This window comes from Lithobates pipiens, unplaced genomic scaffold (genome assembly GCF_037356315.1).
Source record: "Lithobates pipiens isolate NorthernLeopardFrog02 unplaced genomic scaffold, aLitPip1_a1.2 Scaffold_13, whole genome shotgun sequence".
NCBI lineage: Eukaryota > Metazoa > Chordata > Amphibia > Anura > Ranidae > Lithobates > Lithobates pipiens.
In genome coordinates, this window is record NW_027507718.1 from 381,754,836 (window position 1) to 381,778,542 (window position 23,707).

General features: G+C 41.1%; 1 protein-coding gene across 16 annotated transcripts in view; it reads left to right on the forward strand.

Annotated features, from left to right (window-relative positions):
- Nucleotides 1–23,707, forward strand: part of TENM3 (teneurin transmembrane protein 3) — a 1,601,892-nt gene that overhangs the window by 1,452,878 nt on the left and 125,307 nt on the right. For all 16 annotated transcript variants that reach the window (XM_077477263.1, XM_077477264.1, XM_077477253.1 and 13 more), the window contains 2 exons: nucleotides 13,140–13,259; nucleotides 20,543–20,804. In XM_077477263.1, the coding sequence (XP_077333389.1) occupies nucleotides 13,140–13,259; nucleotides 20,543–20,804 (382 nt within the window). The remainder of the gene's footprint in view (nucleotides 1–13,139; nucleotides 13,260–20,542; nucleotides 20,805–23,707) is intronic.

The following is a 23,707-nucleotide window of genomic DNA, read 5'->3' on the forward strand; positions in this document are numbered from 1 at the left end:
ACTCTGGTGATTTTGGCCTGATGACATACACACAAGTTGACACAAAGGAGTTTGAATCACTATTAAAGGTAACCATCCTCACCTGTGATCTGATTGCCTGTAATTAGTGTGTGTGTATAAAAGGTCAATGAGTTTCTGGACTCCTGACAGACCCTTGCATCTTTCATCCAGTGCTGCACTGAGGTTTCTGGATTCTTAGTTATGGGGAAAGCAAAAGCATTGTCAAATGATCTGTGGGAAAAGGTAGCTGAACTGTATAAAACAGAAAAGGGATATAAAAAGATATCCAAGGAATTGAGAATGTCAATCAGCAGTGTTCAAACTCTAATCAATAAGTGGAAAATGAGGGGTTCTTTTGAAACCAAACCACGGTCAGGTAGACCAATTAATATTTCAGACACAACTACCAGGAAAATTGTCCGGGATGCAAAGAAAAACCCACAAATAACTTCAGGTGAAATACAGGACTCTCTGAAAACATGGGGTGTGGCTGTTTTAAGATGCACAATAAGGAGGCACTTGAAGAAAGATGGGCTGCATGGTCGTGTCACCAAAAGAAAGCCATTACTACGCAAATGCCACAAAGTATCCCACTTACAGTATGCCAAACAGCACAGAGACAAACCTCAAACCTTCTGGCACAAAGTCATTTGGAGTGCTGAGACCAAAATTTCGCTTTTTGGCCACAGCCATAAATGCTTTATGGCCTTTTTACATACTGAAAGTCAGGGGCACATGATGCTCCAGGCCTGAGTCATCTCTCCTATTCTGTTTACAACCATAATGTTCCTTCTCTGGGTTTTACACAACACTGCCTGAGTGATGTGTATGCTTCCTGTTGGCTGCCCAGTCACAGAGACAGCTCAGGCCTGCAGGTCTGATCTACACCTACATGCCAACAGGTTTCTGACAGGACCCTGTAGGATTATGTAGATAAATTATTAAACTATCATGCAACTTCAATCCAGCCATCAGAACTGACCGGTCCAAATAACCTTTGGCCACTTCACACCGAGTGAGGTAATATGTCCAGAGGTGATAGGCCTAGGGTTAAAGTCCATCCCACACCAATACCACTATAAAAAATTAGCATCAAAAGAAGAGTCTATTCATTATAGAATTCCCACCATACTCTCTCCAACAGCATAAAACAATACTGCCCAAGCAGTAAGGTTTTGTTTTGTTTTTGCTCCCTTTTTACTACGGTATATAGAAAAAAGCTGAATTTGTATATGAAATTTGTGATTTTTACCTCTGCACATATTTCAATGCACTGGCCATCTAGGAATATGAAATATAAAAATTAATGAGTGGCCTTTTGTCTACAAAGCTAAGAATGTATACCTCCTAGAGAGATTGTTGTAATATACAGGTGCATCCTAAAAAAATAGAATATCATCAAAAAGTTAATGTTATTTCAATTCAATAAGTGAAACTGATATAGTATATATATTTATTGCACAGTGATGTATTTCAAGCATTTTCAAGCATTTCTTTCTTTTATTTTGATGATTATGGCTTACAGCTAATGAAAACCAAAAATGCAGTATCTCAGAAAATTAGAATATTGTGAAAAAGTTCCGTCTTGTAGACTCATGGTGTCTAACTCTAATCGGCTAATTAATTCAAAACACTGGTAAAGGTTTCCTAAACTTTTAAAGTGATTATAAAGATTATACGATAAAAAAAAAAAAAAAAAAAAAAAAAAAATATATATATATATATATATATATATATATATATATAACAAACATGTTATACTTGCCTCTTTTCTTCTCCTAGTCCCTCCCTCTTTTGATTGCCCCTCAGCCAGCAGCTTGTTACAGGTTGAAACCCAAGCCGAGTCAGGGCTCCATGTATCCATTCAGACACGGAGCCCCGACCTGGCCCCACATCCTCTCTCCTCTGGCTCACTGACTTTGACAGCTGTGGGAGCCACTAGCACCACTGCTTTGTCTCAGCCAGTCAGGAGGAGTGTACTGGGTGGCTGAGGGGATTGTGGACATTGCTGGAGAGAGAAGCAGGTCAGGTACACAATCATGGGAAAGACCGCTGACTTGACAGTTGTCCAGAAGACATATTCAAGAATTGACAGTCAAAAAATTGGTGGACTTTGTGGGCACATGAGAGAGAGAATCAATAAAAAAGTATAAATTGTATTACAATATAGTTAAAAAACATATAAACAACATACAAACAACACCCTGTATTGACACCGTTACCAGTTACCCAATAAAGCAGTTAATGTAATACTGTATCAAGGTAAAAGAAATATTTCTGATCCAGTAATGCCTCCAAAAACGTGCTTGTCGATGCGTTTCACTAAAATATTAGCTTGCTCAGGACAGATACTGGGTAGGTGCTGGTAAACTTGTGTCTTTAGGTGTGGGAAAACTTGACCAAACTGACAAACCGCCGAAAAAAAACGAAATTGTATGTGTGTTTCTAAAGTAGTTATTTAAAACTCTTTTGACTAAATTTGTGCCTTAAAAGTCCACCACACAGGGGATCCTTTTCTTTTTCTTCTAATAGTGGATGTGGCACAACCGCCCGTTTTGCGCAACAGTACTGGCTTAAAAATAATATATATAGTAGTCATGTATAGGTATTTGAGTATAAATCACATATAGCGGTAAGTGGTCACAAATTCCCACTATAAGCGCTTTCAATACAATATCACTAGTACCAAGAGATGGCTCATGGATACCGGACCAAGTTATTAAATGGATAGGTATACAGTCCTCTTAAGAATAGAGGAGCATAGAATATCTGAATTTGTAAAAACTGCGCTTATCGGATAGGGGGAGATATTTTGTTGGGGCTCAAATTGGTATTGCTACATATATAAGGGAAACATGTGCCCCTTTTTGTGCTACACCCCTGTGGATAGTTTTTCTTGCTGTGTGTGGCTTTCCCCTTATAGTGGGAATTTGTGACCACTTACCGCTGTGTGTGATTTATACTAAAATACCTATACATGACTACTATATATCAGTGGTATCTACTATAGACCACATGATATACGTGTATCCCACTACTTTAGACACACACGTACATTTTTATTTTCTCAGCTGTTTGTCAGTTTGGTTAAGTTCTCCCACACCTTGAGCCACAAGTTTACCAGCACCTACCCAGTATCTGTCCTGAGGAAGCTAATATTTTAGTGAAATGTGTCTACAAGCAAGATTTTGGAGGCATAACTGGATAAGACATTTTTCTTTTACCTTGATACAGTATTAAATGAATCTTTGTACCGTAGGTCCAGTCCTCTATAACTGCATTATTGGGTAACTGTGTCCATACAAGGTGTTGTTTGTATGTTTTTTTTTTTTTTAACTAAGTTGTAATAAAATGTTTACTTTTATATCGATTCTCTCTCATTATGTGCTCACAAAGTCCACTAATTTTTTGACTTGGTCAATCCTTGAATATATATTTTGGATGCTGGCATGGTGAGGGTCATTCCTACTTTTGTCCAGAAGGCAGTCATTGACACTCCCCACAATGAGGGTAAGTTACAAGAGGTCATAGCTAAAGAAGCTGGCTCTTCACAGAGTTCAGTGGAAGGAAAAACTGTGGTAAAAAAAAGGTGCACAAGCAACAGGGATAACCGTAGTCTTGATAGGATTATGAAGCAAAGGCCATTCAAGAATTTGGGGGAAATTCACAAGGAGTGGACTATGGCTGGTGTCAGTGCTTCAAGAGCCATCACACACAAACGTATCAAGGACATGGGCTACAACTGTCACATTCATTGTGCATCTTGTTTTTTTTTTTTAATTGGTTGTATGTAATATTCTAATTTTCTGAGATACAGAATTTTGGGTTTTCACTAGCTTTAAGCCATAATCAACAAAACTAAAAGAAAAGAATGCTTTAAATATATCACTCTGTGTGTAATGAATCTATATAATAAGGGTTTCACTTTTTAATTGATTTGCTGAAATAAATGAACTTTTTGATGATATTCTAATTTTCTGAGATGCACCTGTATTACTAGTGCCTGTATTCTCAGTCATAAATCCACTGTTAATCTGTGAGAAACTGTGTGGCTACTGACTGCATGCAAAATATCATTGTGTGGAAGCTATCATATCTGCCAGACAAGGTTTGTATGTGTGCGTTTGTTTACCTAGCAGACCAGTCAGCTGACAACCTGTGGGTGGTGGCAAGCTTCCCTAAATTGTGGTCTTCTATATGTGGTCAGTGGCAAAAGTGACCAAATTCTAGCTCACAAGATAGCTTTCAGAATTTCAGAAGTGTTTGGTAATCAATTAACTCCTCCACAACTCTTATGCCCCGTACACATGATCTGACTTTCTGACAACAAAACCATGGATTTTTGTTCGAAGGGTGTCAGCTCCAACTTGTCTTGCATACACACGGTCACGCAAATGTTAGTCAAAAATTACGAACATAGTGATGTATAGGTCGTATGTGATACCTCCATTACGAGCGCTAGTTTTACCAAGCACTTATGGCTCGTCCTTGATTCCGAGCATGTGTGGACCTCTGTGCAACGGAACTTGTGTACACATGATCGGAAAGTCAGACAACAAACATTTGTAGGTGGAAAATTTGAATACCTGCTTGTCAACATTTGTTGGCGGAAAGTCCAACAACAAATGTCCGATGGAGCATATACACGTTCGGACGTACCGCCAAAAAGCTCACATCCAACATTTCCTGTCGGAAAATCCGATTGTGTGTTCGTGGCATTAGAGTTCCTCACATTGTATGTAAGATTTGTATCTGCAGATGTGTGTCCAGCCAGCTAGATTTAGCTGAGCCTCCCCCTGGGGGGGAGCTAAAAGTATTTTATCTCCCTAATGGAAGCCCACTCCTCATTCCTCCTCCCCCAAACAAGGATCTTGCTCTAGTTAGCAAGTTTCCAATGACGAGATTCCTTGACATGGGCTTTAAAAGTATTTCTAAAGCCTAAACATTTTTTACCTTAATGCATTCCTAGCAATAAGGTAAAAAATATTTCCTTGTCCTGTATTGCCCCCTCACCCCCCCCCCCCCCTTATATTTACCTGAGTCCTCACTCGGGGCTCACCTCAGTATTGTGTCGATCTGTAGCTTCTCTCCCTGCTCTCAGAGGCATTGTTGAAACAGCTGTCAGTCAAATCTTGTGAGGATGGAAATAGGGCACGGGGCTGAGCCGTACTGTCCGAGTATCAAGCCTGTGGGTTTGCTACCATAGGAAGTGTCTTTCCATGGTGGCACACTGAGATGGGGAGAAGCCAGGAGCACTGGCAGGAGACCTCAGAGGAGGAGGATCAGAGCTACTTTATGCAATTCAGTTGCACAGACTATGTAAATACAATGGGGGTTATTTATTAAAGGAAATGCACTTTGCACTGCAAGTTCACTTGAACGTGCACTAAAAGTGCACTTGGAAGTAAAGTCGCTGTAGATCCAAGTTGGACATGCAAGGAAAATAAAAAACAGCATTTTAGCTTGCACATGATTGGATGATAAAATCAGAAGAGCTTCTACTCATTTCAGATATACCCCTTATATTTAGAGTAACTGCACTTCCAAGTGCACTTCCAGTGCAAAGTGGATTTGCCTTTCGTGAATAACCCCCCGATGTGTTATAAAAAAAAAAATAGGCTTTGCAATCATTTTAAATGATTTTGGTATAGTCATATCTGGGTTCTCCCAGGTGACTCAGAGACCTCCTCTGCTTTTTTATTTTTAATCTGCATTAGCAGTCAGCAGTTGCAAAATTAGTGATCCCAGTATACTCTGCAAATACTATTACTGAAGCATCCTGTGCCATATGCAGGGGACTGCCAGCAAACCATTACATCTCATAGTAGCAGGAGATGAAATTTGTCAGTGTATCTGGGTTTCCCCAGGTTTCTGTTTCTCTTGTTGAATTCCCCTTTTCCTCTCCAGTTACCAATATTGTCATGTTTTTCTGTGCTTTGTTTTTTATCTTTGTCTTCCCCCAGACATTGACGAGGCCCTTCATTAGACAGTCCAGATGTACATATTGCACATTTTTCTGGCTTCCAATACTCTTTTGACAGATCATATATGGGAATAGTTCTTGTAATGCTTATATATTGCATTTTATTTTCTGGAACTATGTGTTGTTCATCTGAAATTTTCCTTTTAAAAAGGAATAAAAAGTTATTTGACAAAAAAAATAAAAGTTGCCAGTGTAGTCCCAGCCTGGTCAGGTGTAATACTGATTGGGGTTGGGGAGAATTACCACCAGTTTTTAGAAAGAACACATTGATGCACAAGGCTAAGTATTTTCAGGTAGAGAGGGTTCTGTATTAATCAGAGCTTGATCCAAAGGAAGTAGTGTCAGACTAAATTCATAAAGGATTCCTTTGTCAGTTTGGTTAAAGATATGGGTAACATTCATGGATACCCATCAGAGGGTAGCCCTGGTTGCATGCCAGTGCTCTAAACAAAGCCATTGAGCTTACTTGTCTTCTTTATTTTTGATACTCTGTAGTAATAAGCATTGTAATTCTATCTTTGCTTAATTGTATCCCTTAAAGAGGTAGTAAACCCGCACATAAAAAAAAAAAAAGGAAAAAAAAAAACCCCTGCAAGGCAAAGGTATAATGAGCTAGTATGCAACTCATTATCTCATAATTACCTCAGAGCGAAACCCCGTGTCCACGCCGAGGGAGTTTTGTTCCCGACAAGGTCCGGCAGCACTGCCGAACCTTCAGCTGGGGTATTCAGAGCGCATGACATCAGCGGCTGCATGCATAAATATATCCAAAACCATACAGGAGATATTCATTTTACCTACAGGTAAGCCTTATTATAGGCTTACCTGCAGGTAAAAGTATAAAATTTGAATATACAACCGCTTTAAAGTGTATCATACTTACCTGCTTTGTGCAGTGATTTTGTACAAAGCAGCCCTGATCCTTTTCTTCTCAAGTCCTCCGTTCGCACTCCTAGCCCATCCCTCACGCTAGCTCTGGGGGCACCTGAGCAGATTTGCTCCTGAGCCACTGCTGGGTGCTCATTCAAACACTCTCTTCATTGGCTCACTGACTGTGATCGACAGCAGCTGGAGCCAATGCGGAGGAAGAGACCCAGGAGAGCCACTGCACATCATTGGATTGAGTTGGGACTGAGGTAAGTATTTGGGGGGGGGGTGAGGGGCTGCTGCAGACAGGTTTTTCACCTTCGTCCATAGAATGAATGAAACCTTGAGCCTTTACAACCACTTTAAACATTCTGTACTAATATAATAAGTTAAAAAGTGCTCCGTGTATCCCCCCCAAAAAAAACTCCTTATTAGAAGATACATTAATCCTATATATACTAATTTATCCGAATACCAGACAAATAAAAATCAATATAATCAAATAGGTGCACTTCCTTTGATTAAATTGAAAAAAAAACATAAATCAAAGTAATTGCTACACAAAGGACTCACAGTTCATAACACAGTGGGGGAGACTTACTAAAACTGGAGCACACGGAATCTAGTGCAGCTGTGCATGGTAGCCAATCAGCTTCTAACTTCAGTTTGATCAGTTAAGCTTTGACAATAAACCTGGAAGCCGATTGGTTTCTATGCACAGCTGCACCAAATTTTGCACTCTTCAATTTTAGTAACCCCCCCCCCCAGTGTACAAGACGTTGCTAAAATGTGAATCATAAATGTCCATGCAATTCAACTGTGAAGGTGAAGCCAGCAGGTGAATATTCTAATAGGAATATCTCTACTACTATTCACAAAGCCTCTTACCAGATCCACATTATCTCAAGTAAACAGAGATCATGGAACACTTGTGTAACAGCCCACAGGACAGGCAGCCTGGTTCAGCATATCCAACTCCCAGATTAATAGATCAACTCCGGCAGGAGGTTACATAGTGTAACACTGCAATAGTATCTCCTTTATTGCATACAGACAGGCACTTACTGTGTGGATACAGAGATAAGCATACATTGCCGTGCTTACAACAGTCAGCAAGCATAATGACATCACCGGTTAAGCCCGGTTCTATTCATGGTAGCTGTTTTCAAGGCCCAGGAAGTCACCATATACTAACTGCTTCATGCTACATTAATAAATAAATCCTTGTGAACATGTAACTTGTGTGCGTCATAGCCAAACATTTGTTTATAACGGAAAATATGGATACCCCAACAATTGGGACAAAATCCCTATATATATGACACTGATATTTGCTCATTTATGCAGCTAAGGGAGTCTAGAAAGTGGCATGACTATTTTATTTCTCATATACTCACAAAAACATTCCAACGTAATCAGCCTGCAATATTTCTATAATTATAGTCCATTTTGATTTTTTAGGTGTTATTTTATTTCAAGCACCCTTGAAGTAATTGTGTACGCTACTTATTCAGTCCCTGGCTGCATTCCTCAGTCTATCTGCTCTTCACACATATTTTTCAAAGTCTGTTTGAACATTTCTTCCGATTTTGATTTCTATTGTTACCTTCAACACATTTAGTTCCAGATGTCCTTGCAGCGCAATGTATTCCATTCTCAGCCTCTCCACCTAGCAAGGTGCTAATGACATCAGCCTGATGTATTCCAAATGAGAAAAGCAACAGTCTTTTAAAAAATCAACAACAAAGAAACTCGATTCCAGAATTCTTATGGAAATGTCATATAATAATATAAGAATGTGCTTACTTAAAGTTTTTTTTATTATTTTTTAAATAACGTAAATTGCAAAGAAAACATTTGTTATGAATCTGTGATTTCTTAATCAGCCCAACTGGTATTTTATTAAAGCAGTAATGAAGTGAAATACTAGCAGTAAGCAAGAGCAGGTGCCTTGTGTCCTGCTGAGTAAAGGAAGATGATTTACACTAGAACTCCTGGGTCTAAGGTAATTTACCAGTATTAATGCAGTTAGGCACAGCAGTTGATTAAAAGTTGTTGCACAAATGTTCCTTATTGCCCCCTCTAAATCTTCTCCCTTCCTGTTCCCATCAGGTGTACCAATTGCTGCAAAATTAATTGGAAAGAATACTTTTCTCCTTGCAAGTGCCAGATATTTGACACGTCGAAAGCTTAGAGGTTTATACATTTGTGAGAGCTTTTATAGCTCCTGTAAATGAATGGACTAATCATTTAGTACCTTGCCTTTCATTAGGCAATATTAGACTTTTTAGTAGGAAATGATATTGTAGGCTTTATGTCTACAGTGCTTGTATAAGTACAGTGGGTTCTCAATGACTATACTTCTCACCAAATGACAGGTCGGCTATTAGGTTTTGCATTAGAACCGATTACAGTAAGTGACCACAGGGCATATTATTATAAGTTAAAGCATCCTAGGGATTCAATAAAAGTTAGCTATTCTTAGCCGCCATTTTCTATTTCAAGGAAATTTCCAATTCATTAAAGATCTGTAATTGCTTTTAGAAATGGTTAATGGATATGGAAGCACTCAGTGTAAGAATTTGTGAATATGCCAGGTGTGAGCGGGCATACATGTCAGATGCAAATACAGACGTCAGTTGGGTGATAAAATGCACACAGTGTATTTTGATGGTTTATGGCAAAATTCCCTTATCACCGTATCCAGAAATGACAGGTAAATTGCATTGGCACTTGATTAATAGCATTCACAAAACTATCAATAACTGAGTAAATACATTCCTGACATGACCCAGCACACACAAATATTATATTGCAGACAAATAAATAAAATGGTGCCCTCTTATTAAGTTGCAGTCCTTTAGCTACAGCCAGGTGACTGTGCCTAGTCCTTAAGAGTATATATGGAAACTTATGTCACCTGTTTTCTACGTATAGGAAGAGAGCATTTCTTCAGTCTCCCCAGTGATCAGCTAAGGAAACTGTTGCAAAATCGGTCCTAATTTAAGGATCACACTTTCTGAAGAATGCTTTAGCTATGCTTAAATAGAACATTAGTGTAAACTGAGAACCTTTAACATATTATATAAATGAATGTCATTTTAATAAAAAATATATATATATTTTACCTTTTTTTATCCTTTATTTAAAGTGGAACCCCTTTTATCATTGTCAGTCAAGGAAGCTGCCATCTTGGCCTCTAATGATTTTTCAACTGCCATAATGCTGCACATGTGATCAGTTATGAAACCAGCCATTGGATGGTTTGAAAGTTTGGTTGAGAGCACAACCAATGTGAAAGTTAGCATTTCCGGCATGCCGGAAATGTAAGTGTTTTTTGAAGCTGGGTTTACTCCCGCTTTAACCTTAGTATGATCTTCTGCAGCCTCTTTGTTGCCACATTCTGTCTACAGTGATGGCTATATGGCATTAATAAGAGCTGGCTTCCTGACTGTGGTGGACCATGCTTAGCTCCCAACTGTTACTGATTTCAAGGGACTGTCCCTGATTTGGAACACTGTCCCTCTATCCTTCTTTCCTCCTCATTTGTCCCTCATTTTAGTACGATCGATATAGTTATAAATAAAATGCACGTTTTATCTTTCAAAATGTGTTTCCCTGTGCAAAACCTTTCATCAAATTTTTAAATTGCTGCATTTGTAAATTTCAAAAGCCAGTATAAAGGAATAGTAGTGCTAAAAAAAAAAGATAACTTTTAGATTTAACTAATATTTTTTGTTGTGTAATTCTTGTGTCCTATGCCTACATACTTATAGGTGTCCCCCGTTCCCATCTCAAAAAGTTGGAAGATATGGGCCATGTATAATGTGTGTTGAAACGGCCACTTGTAGTCTTCATTGGAATCCCATGTGATGGGGTGACGAAACAGAACTACAACTGGGAGACAGAGTGTTGTCACTCTAATAAGAAGTACCTGAACAAGAATGATAATGGCAGGATCACCAGTTAATGTTACTGAAAGATTGAGACTCAAAACAATAAAAAATACTTAAAAAATTTACATTAGGATGTTAAAGCCTATATGTAATTTGACTGGGTTTCATATACTTATACAGTATATGTGTGTCTATGTATGTGTATATATATATATATATATATATATATATATCTCCATTGCAACTTACTATGGTTCTTAAGAGGTGGAAGAAGGGGACTGATCTGTGTGTGAGACATTCCCTATGCACACAGTCAAAAACCGTTGGTGCAGGCACCAGAATTTACATGATTGTGCCATCTTTGGACCATTTTGGTGTAGTAAGTGGACGACCCCTGGATAATCGTAACTAGTATGCATACACTTACCGTGGAGAAGTTTGCAGTTAGGTCCACTTTAAGATAGTAATGCTACTTTCAAAATGCGTATTGAATCCAAGGGCATAGGGTATAAAATAAATTGATAACTGAAAAATGTAGAAATGTAAATTTAGGTTTACTACTTCCCTGAAGGAAACACTAAAGAAATGCTTTAACATGTACTGCTTAAAAGAACTGTAATACTTAACTAATAAACTTTCAATCATTAATGTATGTAGCTTCAGATGCATTGATGTCCATGGAGCTCATGAAATCCATCTCCAGCCAATTTTTCTTTTGGATACACTTAGAAAGCATATTACTTCTTTTTTTTAGTGGTGTCTCTGATCGCATTGTTGAGATTTCTGTCCCAGTGACAGGCAGATGAGTAATTGGTGCAGCAGCTGCCACTGAGATAGTAAAACATGCAGTAATTAAAATCTGAAAGATGTTCTGACCTGTGGCCCTGCCAGGGAGATTTTCCATAATTTCCTAGCCCAACAGGAAGTGAGGCTAGATATACTCAATGGGGACACAGACTGCAATAAAAACCCTAAAGGGATTCTATACCTGCTCTGCCTAAAATGAAAATAAAAAATGGCTAGAGTTGGAATTTGTGGCTGTTTAAACCTCTAAAATGAACAAAAGATATCCTTCTATATTCTTGCCTTGATACAAAGCACCAAGTGTGATTTCTGTCTGCTTTGTCATTCCTCTGCTATCTGCAGAGTCACTTCTGGCAAACTCCAGACAAATCCAGGGGACAACCGGGCAGGGGGGCTCCAGCACAGAGTAGGTGATTGACAGCCTCAGCTGTGCATGTTTCCCTATGAGACTGTAAAGGGGTGTGTCCTTTCCTTCCACTCAAGTCTCAGATTACACTCAGCTCCCTGCTCTGTGCTTGCAATGTGTGACATCTGATCCCTGCTCCCTGCCTTCTGGAGCTCAGAAATGCTTTGTAAACAGTCTGCTTTAGGAGGCTGTAGAAAAAAGAGAACAGCACCTAAACAGGTACAACTTATGTAGGAAGATTTCTTTCAATCATTTTGTATTATCTGAGGCTAGTCACATCAATGATTATAAGAGCTTACCACCACTTTAAGGGAAACCTGTACTGATGGAAATATGGCGGGGACCATTGAGGACTTCTTTCTGAAAGCACTGATATCTCTGACTTCAATACTTTCTAAATCACTGATCCTGAAAGTTCACACAGCAAGCATAGCTCCAGTAGAGTCGGATCCCTTTATATACTTTTCCGGGGCGATTTACCCAGAAGTTACTAAAAAAAGTTTCACAGCCAGTGAGCTAGCATGTTCAAAAGGTTAGTAGTGGGACCCTGTGTATTTCTTGTTCTAAAAGAAGCCTTCACAAGCTTCACAAGCTACAGTAGGAATGTTCCCATTCAGAGGTCCTGCAGGTGAGACTTTTTTTTTTTTTTTTAATCTCTACTAGTTTTTAAGAATAAAAGTGGGAACATAGGGACATTATATAACTGTCACAGCCAGATCAGTCCACTGTGCACACAAAATCAAAAGCAACAAATCTAATATATGAAGGAAAAACTTAATTGACTGACTGTTGGAGCATGTAAGTGCTTTACGCGCATCCCATTTCTTTAAGATATTCAGGCTGTTTCAGAGATTTTCTGCCTTTTTTTTTCAAATGCAAATGAAGGTCCGTTGTAAAAATTTAAGGTTTATATGCAGGGGACATATTTTATCAGACCCTTCAGCTCTGAAGTAGAATATAAAAGGTTAATGTTGAAAAGGTTACTACTCCACCACAAGGATTTTATTGTGTTTTTCTGCTCTAGCTAGAGGTTCTTACCATTGGGCAGCTTTATGATGCGGGAACTTCACACTAAACCACCTGAGGTAGTGAAGCGGGGAATTATACCATGAATCACCTCTCAGGAAGCAAGTGTATACATAACCTGAAGTCTTGTGTTCTCTCTCTCTCTTTCTGTCTGCAGCCTTGCATCTGTAATCCGAGGCCAACTTCTCACAGCTGATGGAACACCGCTCATTGGAGTCAATGTGTCATTTCTACATTACCCCAACTATGGATATACAATCACACGCCAGGATGGGATGTGAGTACATAAACCGAAAAATAACTGGGGGTGTACATAGTAAAAGGCAAAAGGAAATGCCATATTTTATGACTCTGCTCTTTCATTTTCAGCAAAGGTTTATTACTGAATAAATACAGATTGCAATAGCAGCCGGCAAAATGTAACTTGTCAGTATGAAAATTGTCAATATTCTGATTCTGTAAGGGACCCAGTATTACTTTAAAGGGAATGTACAGTATTTTCAATGTTTGTTAGATAAACATGTAAATGAGATTTGTGAATAATCTTATCAGTATGTGTTAGCATTTTAAAACCTTAAAGTGATGATAAACTCTTATTATAAACTTTTAGCTACTGGTAAGCCTATAAGGATTACCTGTAGGCACAATGAATATCTTCTAAACTAGGAGATATTTATATTGGCTGAAGCCAACGACGTCACCGGCACATGTGCGATAGCTGGGCATGCTCATGGCTCCCATTTGCGTGTGCGGGAGTGACATCATTATGGGCCAGCCATTTAAAATTCCAAAGATCGCGGACCCAAAAGGAAAACCGAGAAAAGATCGAAGCTCCAGGAGAGGTGACAGCTCAGCGCTGGAAGGCCAAGGTAAGGTAAAGGTGAATCAGTCATAATTTGCTATTATTCAGTGCATATTTGCAAATTATGGCATAATCTAGCACTGGCCCATTTTTAAAAGAATCATTAGCGTTTACTACAATTTTAAAGCTGAACTGCAGACAAACACACAGCTGAAATGCATGTAAGAGAGCTGTTTACAAGTCAAAAGATATGTATTTTTGTACAGAAAGTCCTGAGACACAGCCCTGGTTGGTGACCAGGCTTTCCTCTACTGCAGATAAGACATACAGCTTGCTAACCTACCTGCCCTCAACCTGTAATTGGACACTTTGCCCCCTTATTTGATATCGCTGTTCAGCAATGATGCTAACTGTAATGTAAAAACTAACTGTAATATAAAATCCAATAGAAGGGGTTCTGTGTACTGTATGAACATAGTTCTCAAAATATGAAACTCAAGCAAGCAAAATGTGAAATCAAATAAAATAATGCTTGCAGGCAGACATTACAATGATAACTCTATATATGCACTCATTGAAAATACACTATAGTAATATGGATCAAAATTCATTCATACATATATTGTATGTCACTGTACCATGTTCATTGATATAGGGAAGGTTGATGTAGATGTCAGCACTGACAGAACTATTATGAGTACGCAATGTGAAGCTGCTTGTAGGACCTTGAGGATGTATGGTGGCAGGGGATTTCAATGACTCTGTCCCATAGATTATATGCAGGTCATCTGATTTACACAAAGAAAGACAATGTCACCGAGAGCAGCATGATGACCTTATCAGAGATGACATCCAGATATGTCCACCTGCATTCTTTGTTGTAACATGACAGTGTTGCAAACTGATAACCATTTGGATTAATAGTCAATCAATTGCAATGCCATAGATAAGATTGCATGATGAACACCTAGCTTTGTGAGCATTGCCAACCTTCATTAAGATTTAAAACCTGTAGTTTAATAATAATAAAGAAAAACAGCCAAAAATAAAAACATACTGTATATCTCAATAGATATTTCACTATGGATATTACTTGGCCAGTAGAAGAGTAATTAACATTATCTAATATTATGTGGTAAATGAAAAATATAACAGTAAAAGTATAAAACTACCTTTTTTAAGCAAACATGGCTAAAACTGAGCATAAACATAAGTAAAAAATGTGCTATAGGGGTCTGTGTAAATAAAAGATTACACCAAAAAAAAACCCACCTTGTTAGGTATATTAGGTTACACTTCCGGTAAAGTACTGGAAAAATGTGCAAAAGGCTGTTATAAAAATTTAACCTATATCTAAACATGTATGGAGTAGGGATGGACGAACGGTTCGGAACGAGCATAAGTTTTGGCCGAACTTTAGTTGTACGGGTGTTCGGGCGAACACCGAACAATATGTGGTGTTTAGGGCAAAATCGGAAGCCACCAGAACACCGTTAAAGTCTATGGGACACTAACATGAAAAATCAAAAGTACTCATTTTAAAAGCTTATATGCAAGTTATTGTCATAAAAAAAGTGTTTGGGGACCCAGGCCCTGCCCCAGGGGTCATGTATCAATGCAAAAAACATTTTTAAAAACTGAAGTTTTTCAGGAGCAGTGATTTTTTTTTTTTTTTTTTAATGCTTAAAGTGAAACAATAAAAATTAAATATTCCTTTAAATATGCCTGGGGGGTGTCTATAGTATGTCCGTGTTTATCACAGTACCACAGCAAAATTAAATTTCTAAAGGAAAAAATTGTAATTTAAAACTAATTGCGGCTATAATGAATTGTTGGGTCTCAGCAATATAGATTACTTATTGAAAAAAATGGCATGCCCCCCCCCCCAGTCCATTACCAGGCGCTTTGGGTCTGGTATAAATATTAAGGGGAACCCCAAACCAAAAATGTAAAAAAAAAAATTGCTTGGGGGTCCCCCCAAAATCCATACCAGACCCTTATCTGAGAACGCAACCTGGCAGGCTGCAGGAAAAGAAGAGGGACGAGAGAGCACCCCCTGAACCATACCAGGACATATACGTTCAATATGGTGAGGGTGCTTTGGGGCCTGACCTTATGCCAGTGGTTGTGGGGGGGGGGATGCGGGCGGGGGCTTTACTGGAATCTGTAAGCCCCCTTTAACAAGGGGATTCCAGATCTTGGCCCCCCTATGTGTATTGGTAACTGGGTACCATTTCACAAAAAAACCTGTCAAAAATGATAAAAATAAAAATGCCCAGCAATGTCCATTCATCTTCTATCACGCCCTTGATGAGAAAAAAAAAGAAAAAAAAACTCAACACCACCGTCTCCATGGGAGGCTCCCACCGAATGACGCTTACCATTGGTGACAACTGTTACAAAGCTGAGGGCAGGGCCACGTGGTGATGTAAATGGGTGACCCCCCTCTGATGCCACGGGGGATTCCCAGGATCTGGGGGTCCTCTTGTTAAAGGGGGCTTCCAGATTCCGATAAGCCCCCCGCCGGCATACCCCCACAACCACCGGGCAAGGGTTGTGGGGATAAGGCCCTTGTCACCATCAACATGGGGACAAGGTGCTTTGGTCCGACTCCAAAGCACCTTCCCCATGTTTAAGTCATGTGGCCTGGTAGGTTCAGGGTGGCACTCTCTCTCATCCCCCCCTCTTTTTCTGCATCCTGCCAGGTTGGGTCCTTGGATAAGGGTCTGGTATGAATTTTGGGGGGACCCCTATGCCATTTTTTTAATTTTGGCGCAGGATTCCCCTTAATATCCATACCTGAAGGGCCTGGTACGGATTTTGGGGGGACCCCCACACATTTTTTTTTTTTAATTTGTGGTTCAGGGCTCCCCTTAATATTCATACCAGATCCAAAGGACCTGGTAATGGACTGGGGTGGGGACCCCATGCCGTTTTTTTCAAGAGTTTTATCTATATTGCCGAGACCCGACAATTCATTACAGCCGCGGTTAGTTTTAAATGACTTTTTTATTTTATAAATGTAATTTTGCTGTGGTACTGTTCTAAACACGGGAAAACTGTGCCACTTTACAGATATACTATAGACACCCCCCAGGCATGATATTTAAAGAATTATTTCATTTTTATTGTTTTACTGTAAGCATTAAAAAAATCACTGCTCCCCAAAAAAATGGCTGTTTTTTTTTAAACTCTTTTTTTGCATTGTTACATGTCCCCTGGGGCAGGACCCAGGTCCCCAAACACTTTTTTTATGACAATAACTTGCATATAAGCCTTTAAAATTAGCACTTTTGATTTTTCCTGTTTGTGTCCCCTGTTCAGGTATTCTGATGTGAACCGAACCAGGGGGGTGTTCGGCTCATCCTTCTAAAGTTGTCCATAATAGTACTAATAAATTGTGAAAAATAACAGACATTAACGATGTGCATGCCCAGTTTTTAATTGAGTTTGCCTAATAAATCCTATTGTTATACTTTTCATTTACCATTGGATAATAAATCTCAGTTTTATGTGACTTGATATATACTGTACTTCATTAAGATACAGGTAAGAATGAAGAGGGTCAACTAGATCATGAAAGATTGATGTTTGATAAAGTAAATATGTATGCATATGCATTTGTTCCCACTTCCTGCCACAATTACATTCCTGCACTTTACATAATTATGTGTCACCTTTTGATACATGTCTTTAGTTTAGCATTGTTAGGGCTGCCTGTGCTATACATGATTTAGAATGTAAGGCTGATCCTTGGTAATAATTGCAAGTCTTGCCCCGAGGCTACATTACGGTCTCCTGGTTCTTGTTTATTCCTGGCATCTCTCCTGTTTTGCAGACATGATCTGTAGCCTAGTTAGATCCTGGGTATAACAGTCCCACATCGCTTTACTCTCTTATGTCTCTAGGCTGGAGCTAAGATGATATAAGCAGATAAGCACTAAATTAGAAAGTGCGCTGTGATGCTTGTGGTTCTGGGAGCCCTCTACCAGATGTGATGGAATGAAGTTGGGCCATTGTAGCCTGAAAACTGTATGTTCAGGCTGATTTTCATGTTGATACAATAAAGGTTATCATATACAGCAAATAAATCAATATTCTTTAAACCCAGCAGAGCTCTTTGGGCTTTGCTGTGTAGCGTTTCTTAATAATACAAGCTCGGCATCTGCTGGCATAGTACCATCGCTGCTTCTTTTCATTTGGAACACACGGGGGCCAACCAGAGCTTGTTAGGCCGCGTACACACGCGCGGACTGTTCGCCCAATCTTGTTCGGCAAACAGTTTGTCAAACAGTCCGCTCAAAATTTGCATGAGCGGACTTGCCCACACACGAGCGGACTGTTTGACGAACAAGGTTGGGCAAACAGTTCGCTCAACTTTTGAAATGAACGGACTCGCCCACGTAAGGAGGAGGCAAATCCGCCCATTTCGAGCGCGTGTACAGGTAGGCGGGGCCCGCGAAGGAGACGTCGCGGGCTCCGCCGCCTGGAATGGGCTTAAAGGGGAACCCCAACGCCGAAAAAAATCGGCGTGGGGGTTCCCCCCAAGTCCACACCAGACCCTTGTCCGAGCACGCTACCCGGCCGGCCAGGAAAGGGGGGCGAGCGAGCGCGCCCCCCCTCCTGAGCCGTACCAGGCCGCGTGCCCTCAACATGGGGGGGTGCCTTGGGGAAGGGGGGGGCCGCGCGGCCCCCCCACCCCAAAGCACCTTGTCCCCATGTTGATGAGGACAAGGGCCTCTTCCCGACAACCCTGGCCGTTGGTTGTCGGGGTCTGCGGGCGGGGGGCTTATCGGAATCCGGGAGCCCCCTTTAAGAAGGGGGCCCCCGGATACCGGCCCCCCACCCTATGTGAATGAGTATGGGGTACAATGTACCCCTACCCATTCACCTGTGAAATAAAGTACAAATAAAAACACAACACAGGGGGAAAAAATATTTTATTGCACAGCCGGGGGTCTTCCGTCTTCGGGGGTCTTCTCGCCGGACTCCTCCGCTATGTGTGTGTAGCTCTTTTGCCAGCGGAGGAGTCCGGCTTTCTTCCTCCCCGCCGCCGGCCTCTTCTCCCGACTTCGGGGGTCTTGTCCCCCTCTTCGGTTCTTCTGCCGGGCCACCGCGCCTGGTCCGGTGGCCCGGTCTTCTGTCGCCGTCTTCCGTTCTTCTGTCGCCGCCTTCGGTTCTTCTGCCGGGCCACCGCGCCTTCTTGTAGCTCTTTTACAGGCGGTGGCCCGGTCTTCTGTCGCCGTCGCCGCCTTCCGTTCGTGTTCTTCTTCTTGTTCTTCTTGTTCTTCTCCAGGCGATGTTGACACGTCGCTCCCTCCGGCCGGAATGCCAGAGCCGCCCTGCGCTGTGACTTATATAGTGACAATGGGGCGGGGTCACATGGTATATGTCACATGGGTTGATGTCACATGGTGACCCCGCCCCCTTACGATGTCATAGTCCCCATGTGACATCAACCCATGTGACCAACCCATGTGACATATACCATGTGACCCCGCCCCATTGTCACTATATAAGTGACCGCACAGCGCGTCCCCGGCATTCCGGCCGGAGAGCTCGTCGAGTCAACATCTCCAGGAGAAGAACAAGAAGAACAAGAAGAAGAACACGAACGGAAGGCGGCGACGGCGACAGAAGACCGGGCCACCGCCTGTAAAAGAGCTACAAGAAGGCGCGGTGGCCCGGCAGAAGAACCGAAGGCGGCGACAGAAGAACGGAAGACGGCGACAGAAGACCGGGCCACCGGACCAGGCGCGGTGGCCCGGCAGAAGAACCGAAGAGGGGGACAAGACCCCCGAAGTCGGGAGAAGAGGCCGGCGGCGGGGAGGAAGAAAGCCGGACTCCTCCGCTGGCAAAAGAGCTACACACACATAGCGGAGGAGTCCGGCGAGAAGACCCCCGAAGACGGAAGACCCCCGGCTGTGCAATAAAATATTTTTTCCCCCTGTGTTGTGTTTTTATTTGTACTTTATTTCACAGGTGAATGGGTAGGGGTACATTGTACCCCATACTCATTCACATAGGGTGGGGGGCCGGTATCCGGGGGCCCCCTTCTTAAAGGGGGCTCCCGGATTCCGATAAGCCCCCCGCCCGCAGACCCCGACAACCAACGGCCAGGGTTGTCGGGAAGAGGCCCTTGTCCTCATCAACATGGGGACAAGGTGCTTTGGGGTGGGGGGGCCGCGCGGCCCCCCCCTTCCCCAAGGCACCCCCCCATGTTGAGGGCACGCGGCCTGGTACGGCTCAGGAGGGGGGGCGCGCTCGCTCGCCCCCCTTTCCTGGCCGGCCGGGTAGCGTGCTCGGACAAGGGTCTGGTGTGGACTTGGGGGGAACCCCCACGCCGATTTTTTTCGGCGTTGGGGTTCCCCTTTAAGCCCATTCCAGGCGGCGGAGCCCGCGACGTCTCCTTCGCGGGCCCCGCCTACCTGTACACGCGCTCGAAATGGGCGGACTTTCCGAGCGGGAACAGTCCGCTCATTTCGAAAGTACAGCGGACAAGCCCACACACGGGCGGACTGTTCGCTCAAACACAGTTTCAGCGGACAGTTTTTCGGAATTTCCGAAAGACTTTGTCCGTCCAACTGTCCGCTGAAACTGTCCGCTGAAAAGCCCACACACGAGCGGACTGTCCGCCCAAACACTGTTCAGCGGACAAGGTTGGGCGAACAGTCCGCCCGTGTGTACGCGGCCTTAGTATTAGATTCCACTATTTTATTTTATCAAAGCTTTTTTTTTTTTTCCTTGTGTCTGTGCAGGTTTGATCTGGTTGCGAATGGAGGTGCATCTCTTACACTCATGTTTGAAAGGGCTCCGTTTTTGACACAATATCACACAGTTTGGATTCCGTGGAACGTATTTTATGTGATGGACACCTTGGTAATGAAGAAAGAGGAGAATGACATCCCTAGTTGTGACCTGAGTGGGTTTGTCCGGCCGAACCCGGTCATAGTATCATCTCCTTTGTCAACTTTTTTCAGATCCTCTCCTGAAGATAGCCCTATAATTCCTGAGACACAGGTATTACTCTGTTTTGCTTAACTTAATCCTGTTGTGTTGCATTTGCTTTATGTGAAGATATACTCAGTATTCGTTTAAGCAGAGTGAAAGCCTTGTTACACATTTAACCCAAACAGAAAATGAAGCAGTAAGAGTCACCCTACAGTTCGGAGAGGCAAAGACCCTGTTTGTTTATGACAGGCAGTACTGTAGATATACAGAAAAGTTATGTATGTTGTGGAGGAAATCCCCTTCCTCAAACACATTTACCCTTGCATATGAAGAACAACAAAGTATTTGAAAACATATCAGTAATCCTGCACAATTTCAAATTATATTCTTTATTTGCAGCAGCTGTATATATGCTAAGGCTTATAAATGAGACCTCTAACCTAAGGGAAAGTTTTATTTAAGAGATGGATAAGGTTTATTCTTGGGCAGGAGCAGGCAATGGATAATTGATGTTCAAAAGCTGTTGTCATAGCTAGGCCTCATTTAAAGCCAGACACATTCTTTTTTTTCCTTCCAGTCTGTAAAATAAAAAATAAAAAAATTGGGGAACATCACCCCTCTTTTTTTTTTTTATCCCACTTTACCTTATTTGTTATAGGTTATACATAATATACTTGCATGTTCAAAAGAATCCAGCCCTGTTCTGTTGTATTCCTCCTATCCATTGCTGTTTACCCAGTCTTGTGCTTCCATTCTCCTCTCCTACATCCTCAGGAGCTGGCTGCCTTGTCTTGGTTTTGCAGCTGCCCCCTTGATGATACACCGTGGTGTATATGTACATGCTGTAGATTGCCCTGAAGCCTTCTGGGATGCATGATGTGCATGAGCCTGTAGGCAGCAAGGGGTAGGTCATTCTCATCTAGTGTGAGGCTGGTTTAACTAAAAAAAAATATATAAAAAAAAATATATATATATAGTATCTCACAAAAGTGAGTACACTCATCACGTTTTTGTAAATATTTTATTCTATCTCTTCATGTGACAACACTGAAGAAATTACACTTTGCTACAAAGTAAAGTAGTGAGTTTACAGCTTGTATAACAGTGTAAATTTGCTGTCCCCTTAAAATAACTCAACACACGGCCATTAATGTCTACACCGCTGGCAACTAAAGTGAGTACCTCCCAAGTGAAAATGTCCAATTTGGGCCCAGTTAGCCATTTTCCCTCCCTGGTGTCATGTGACTCGTTAGTGTTACAAGGTCTCAGGTGTGAATGCGGAGCAGGTGCATTACATTTGGAGTTATCGCTCTCATACTGGTCACTGGAAGTACAACATGGCACCTCATGGCAAAGAACTCTCTGAGGATCTGAAGAAAAGAATTGTTGCTCTACATAAAGATGGCCTAGGCCAGTGATGGCAAACCTTGGCACCCCAGATGTTTTGGAACTAAATTTCCCATGATGCTCAACTACACTGCAGAGTGCATGAGCATCATTTGAAATGTAGATCCAAAACATCTGGGGTGCCAAGGTTCTCCATCTCTGGCCTAGGCTGTAAGAAGATTGCCAAGACCCTCAAATGTTTTATAGTATATGTTGCTTTACAGACGATATGTGATTTTGCAACAGTACCAACAAAAACTTCCCACATAAGTTTACACAAGGACAGCACTTAGCATACATATAACATCATTTTGGCTATTTTATTAATATGTTTTTCTTTTAAAAGCTATAATGCCCTCATAGAATTGTTGACAGATTTTATATATAGTCTGTCACTCTTGTACCCCAGTAACTGTGTAAATATAATCTACCTTCACACTGTGTTAGTCCTAGGCTATTCACTAGGATGCTTTCCATGTGAAATTCAGTTTAGATTAGAAAACACTGTCATGTGACTTGAATAAACCATTTATAAGGAAGAGACTGTGAACAAGCACTTGCAATCAACATGCTTGACTGCACAAAAAGTGAGCCCTGTCTGTGAGCAATCTTTTATTCTATTTTGCCAGCAGATCACAGCCATGAAATGAAAAGCTATTATTTTTCAAAGATATTTTAAACATTAAAAATACTGCACAGGGAAAAAGACAGCAGAAATGGATAGCTGCGGACTATATCATTCAACTTATATGTATCCTCTGGGTTAATAGACTACGGGTATAGTTTACCTTCAAAGTACATACTTATAATGTAATATGTAATATGTATGCAGGTCTTAGACTTCATACAATTGGAGCCTAATCATTTCCTATCTTAAAGTGCATCCACAGTCAAAACTTTTGTTTCAGCTTTGGACTGAATGGGGAGGGATTACTGCTGTCCAGAGCTCCTTTAAAGAGATATTCAACCAGGAACACAAAGAGCATGAGAAATGCTTGAACCCTGTCTGATTTTTATTGTTGTCCTTTCCCTGTTTCAATCACTTTCTGTCATTAGGGCAAATGCAACTAACAGAGCCCTGGGCCCTGGATTGCAGTAAAACCGATCAGGGGTTCGAAACATTTCCCACTCTATCCAAAACTAGAAAAAATATTTTGGCTATAGATAGACTTCCATCTCTTTCCGCCCAACCCAAAACTTGATAATTGACATTTAAACTTTTGTAGGAAACAAAATAGCAAATAAAAAAATAATATAGCGTATACTATTGTAACTGAATGAATATAGTGTACACTATTATAATTGAATTTTATAAAAAATTACCTTTTCCTTTTTATACATAAAAAAACAAAAAAAAACGTAGCCCTGGGACTATAAATGAGGTGTACCACAAATGGCCACTAAGTCAGAAGTAAACATGATAAAATAATTTATTGAGGTAGATACAGTTGTCATCATAATACATCAATTACAATGCAATGCCATGCAGATTGAAAGTAACTACAATGCAGGATACATGCTTGAAAATTGGGATGTCAATACATGATTAAAAGGCATCTTTAGAACTCGATGTGTTGTGTTTCCTC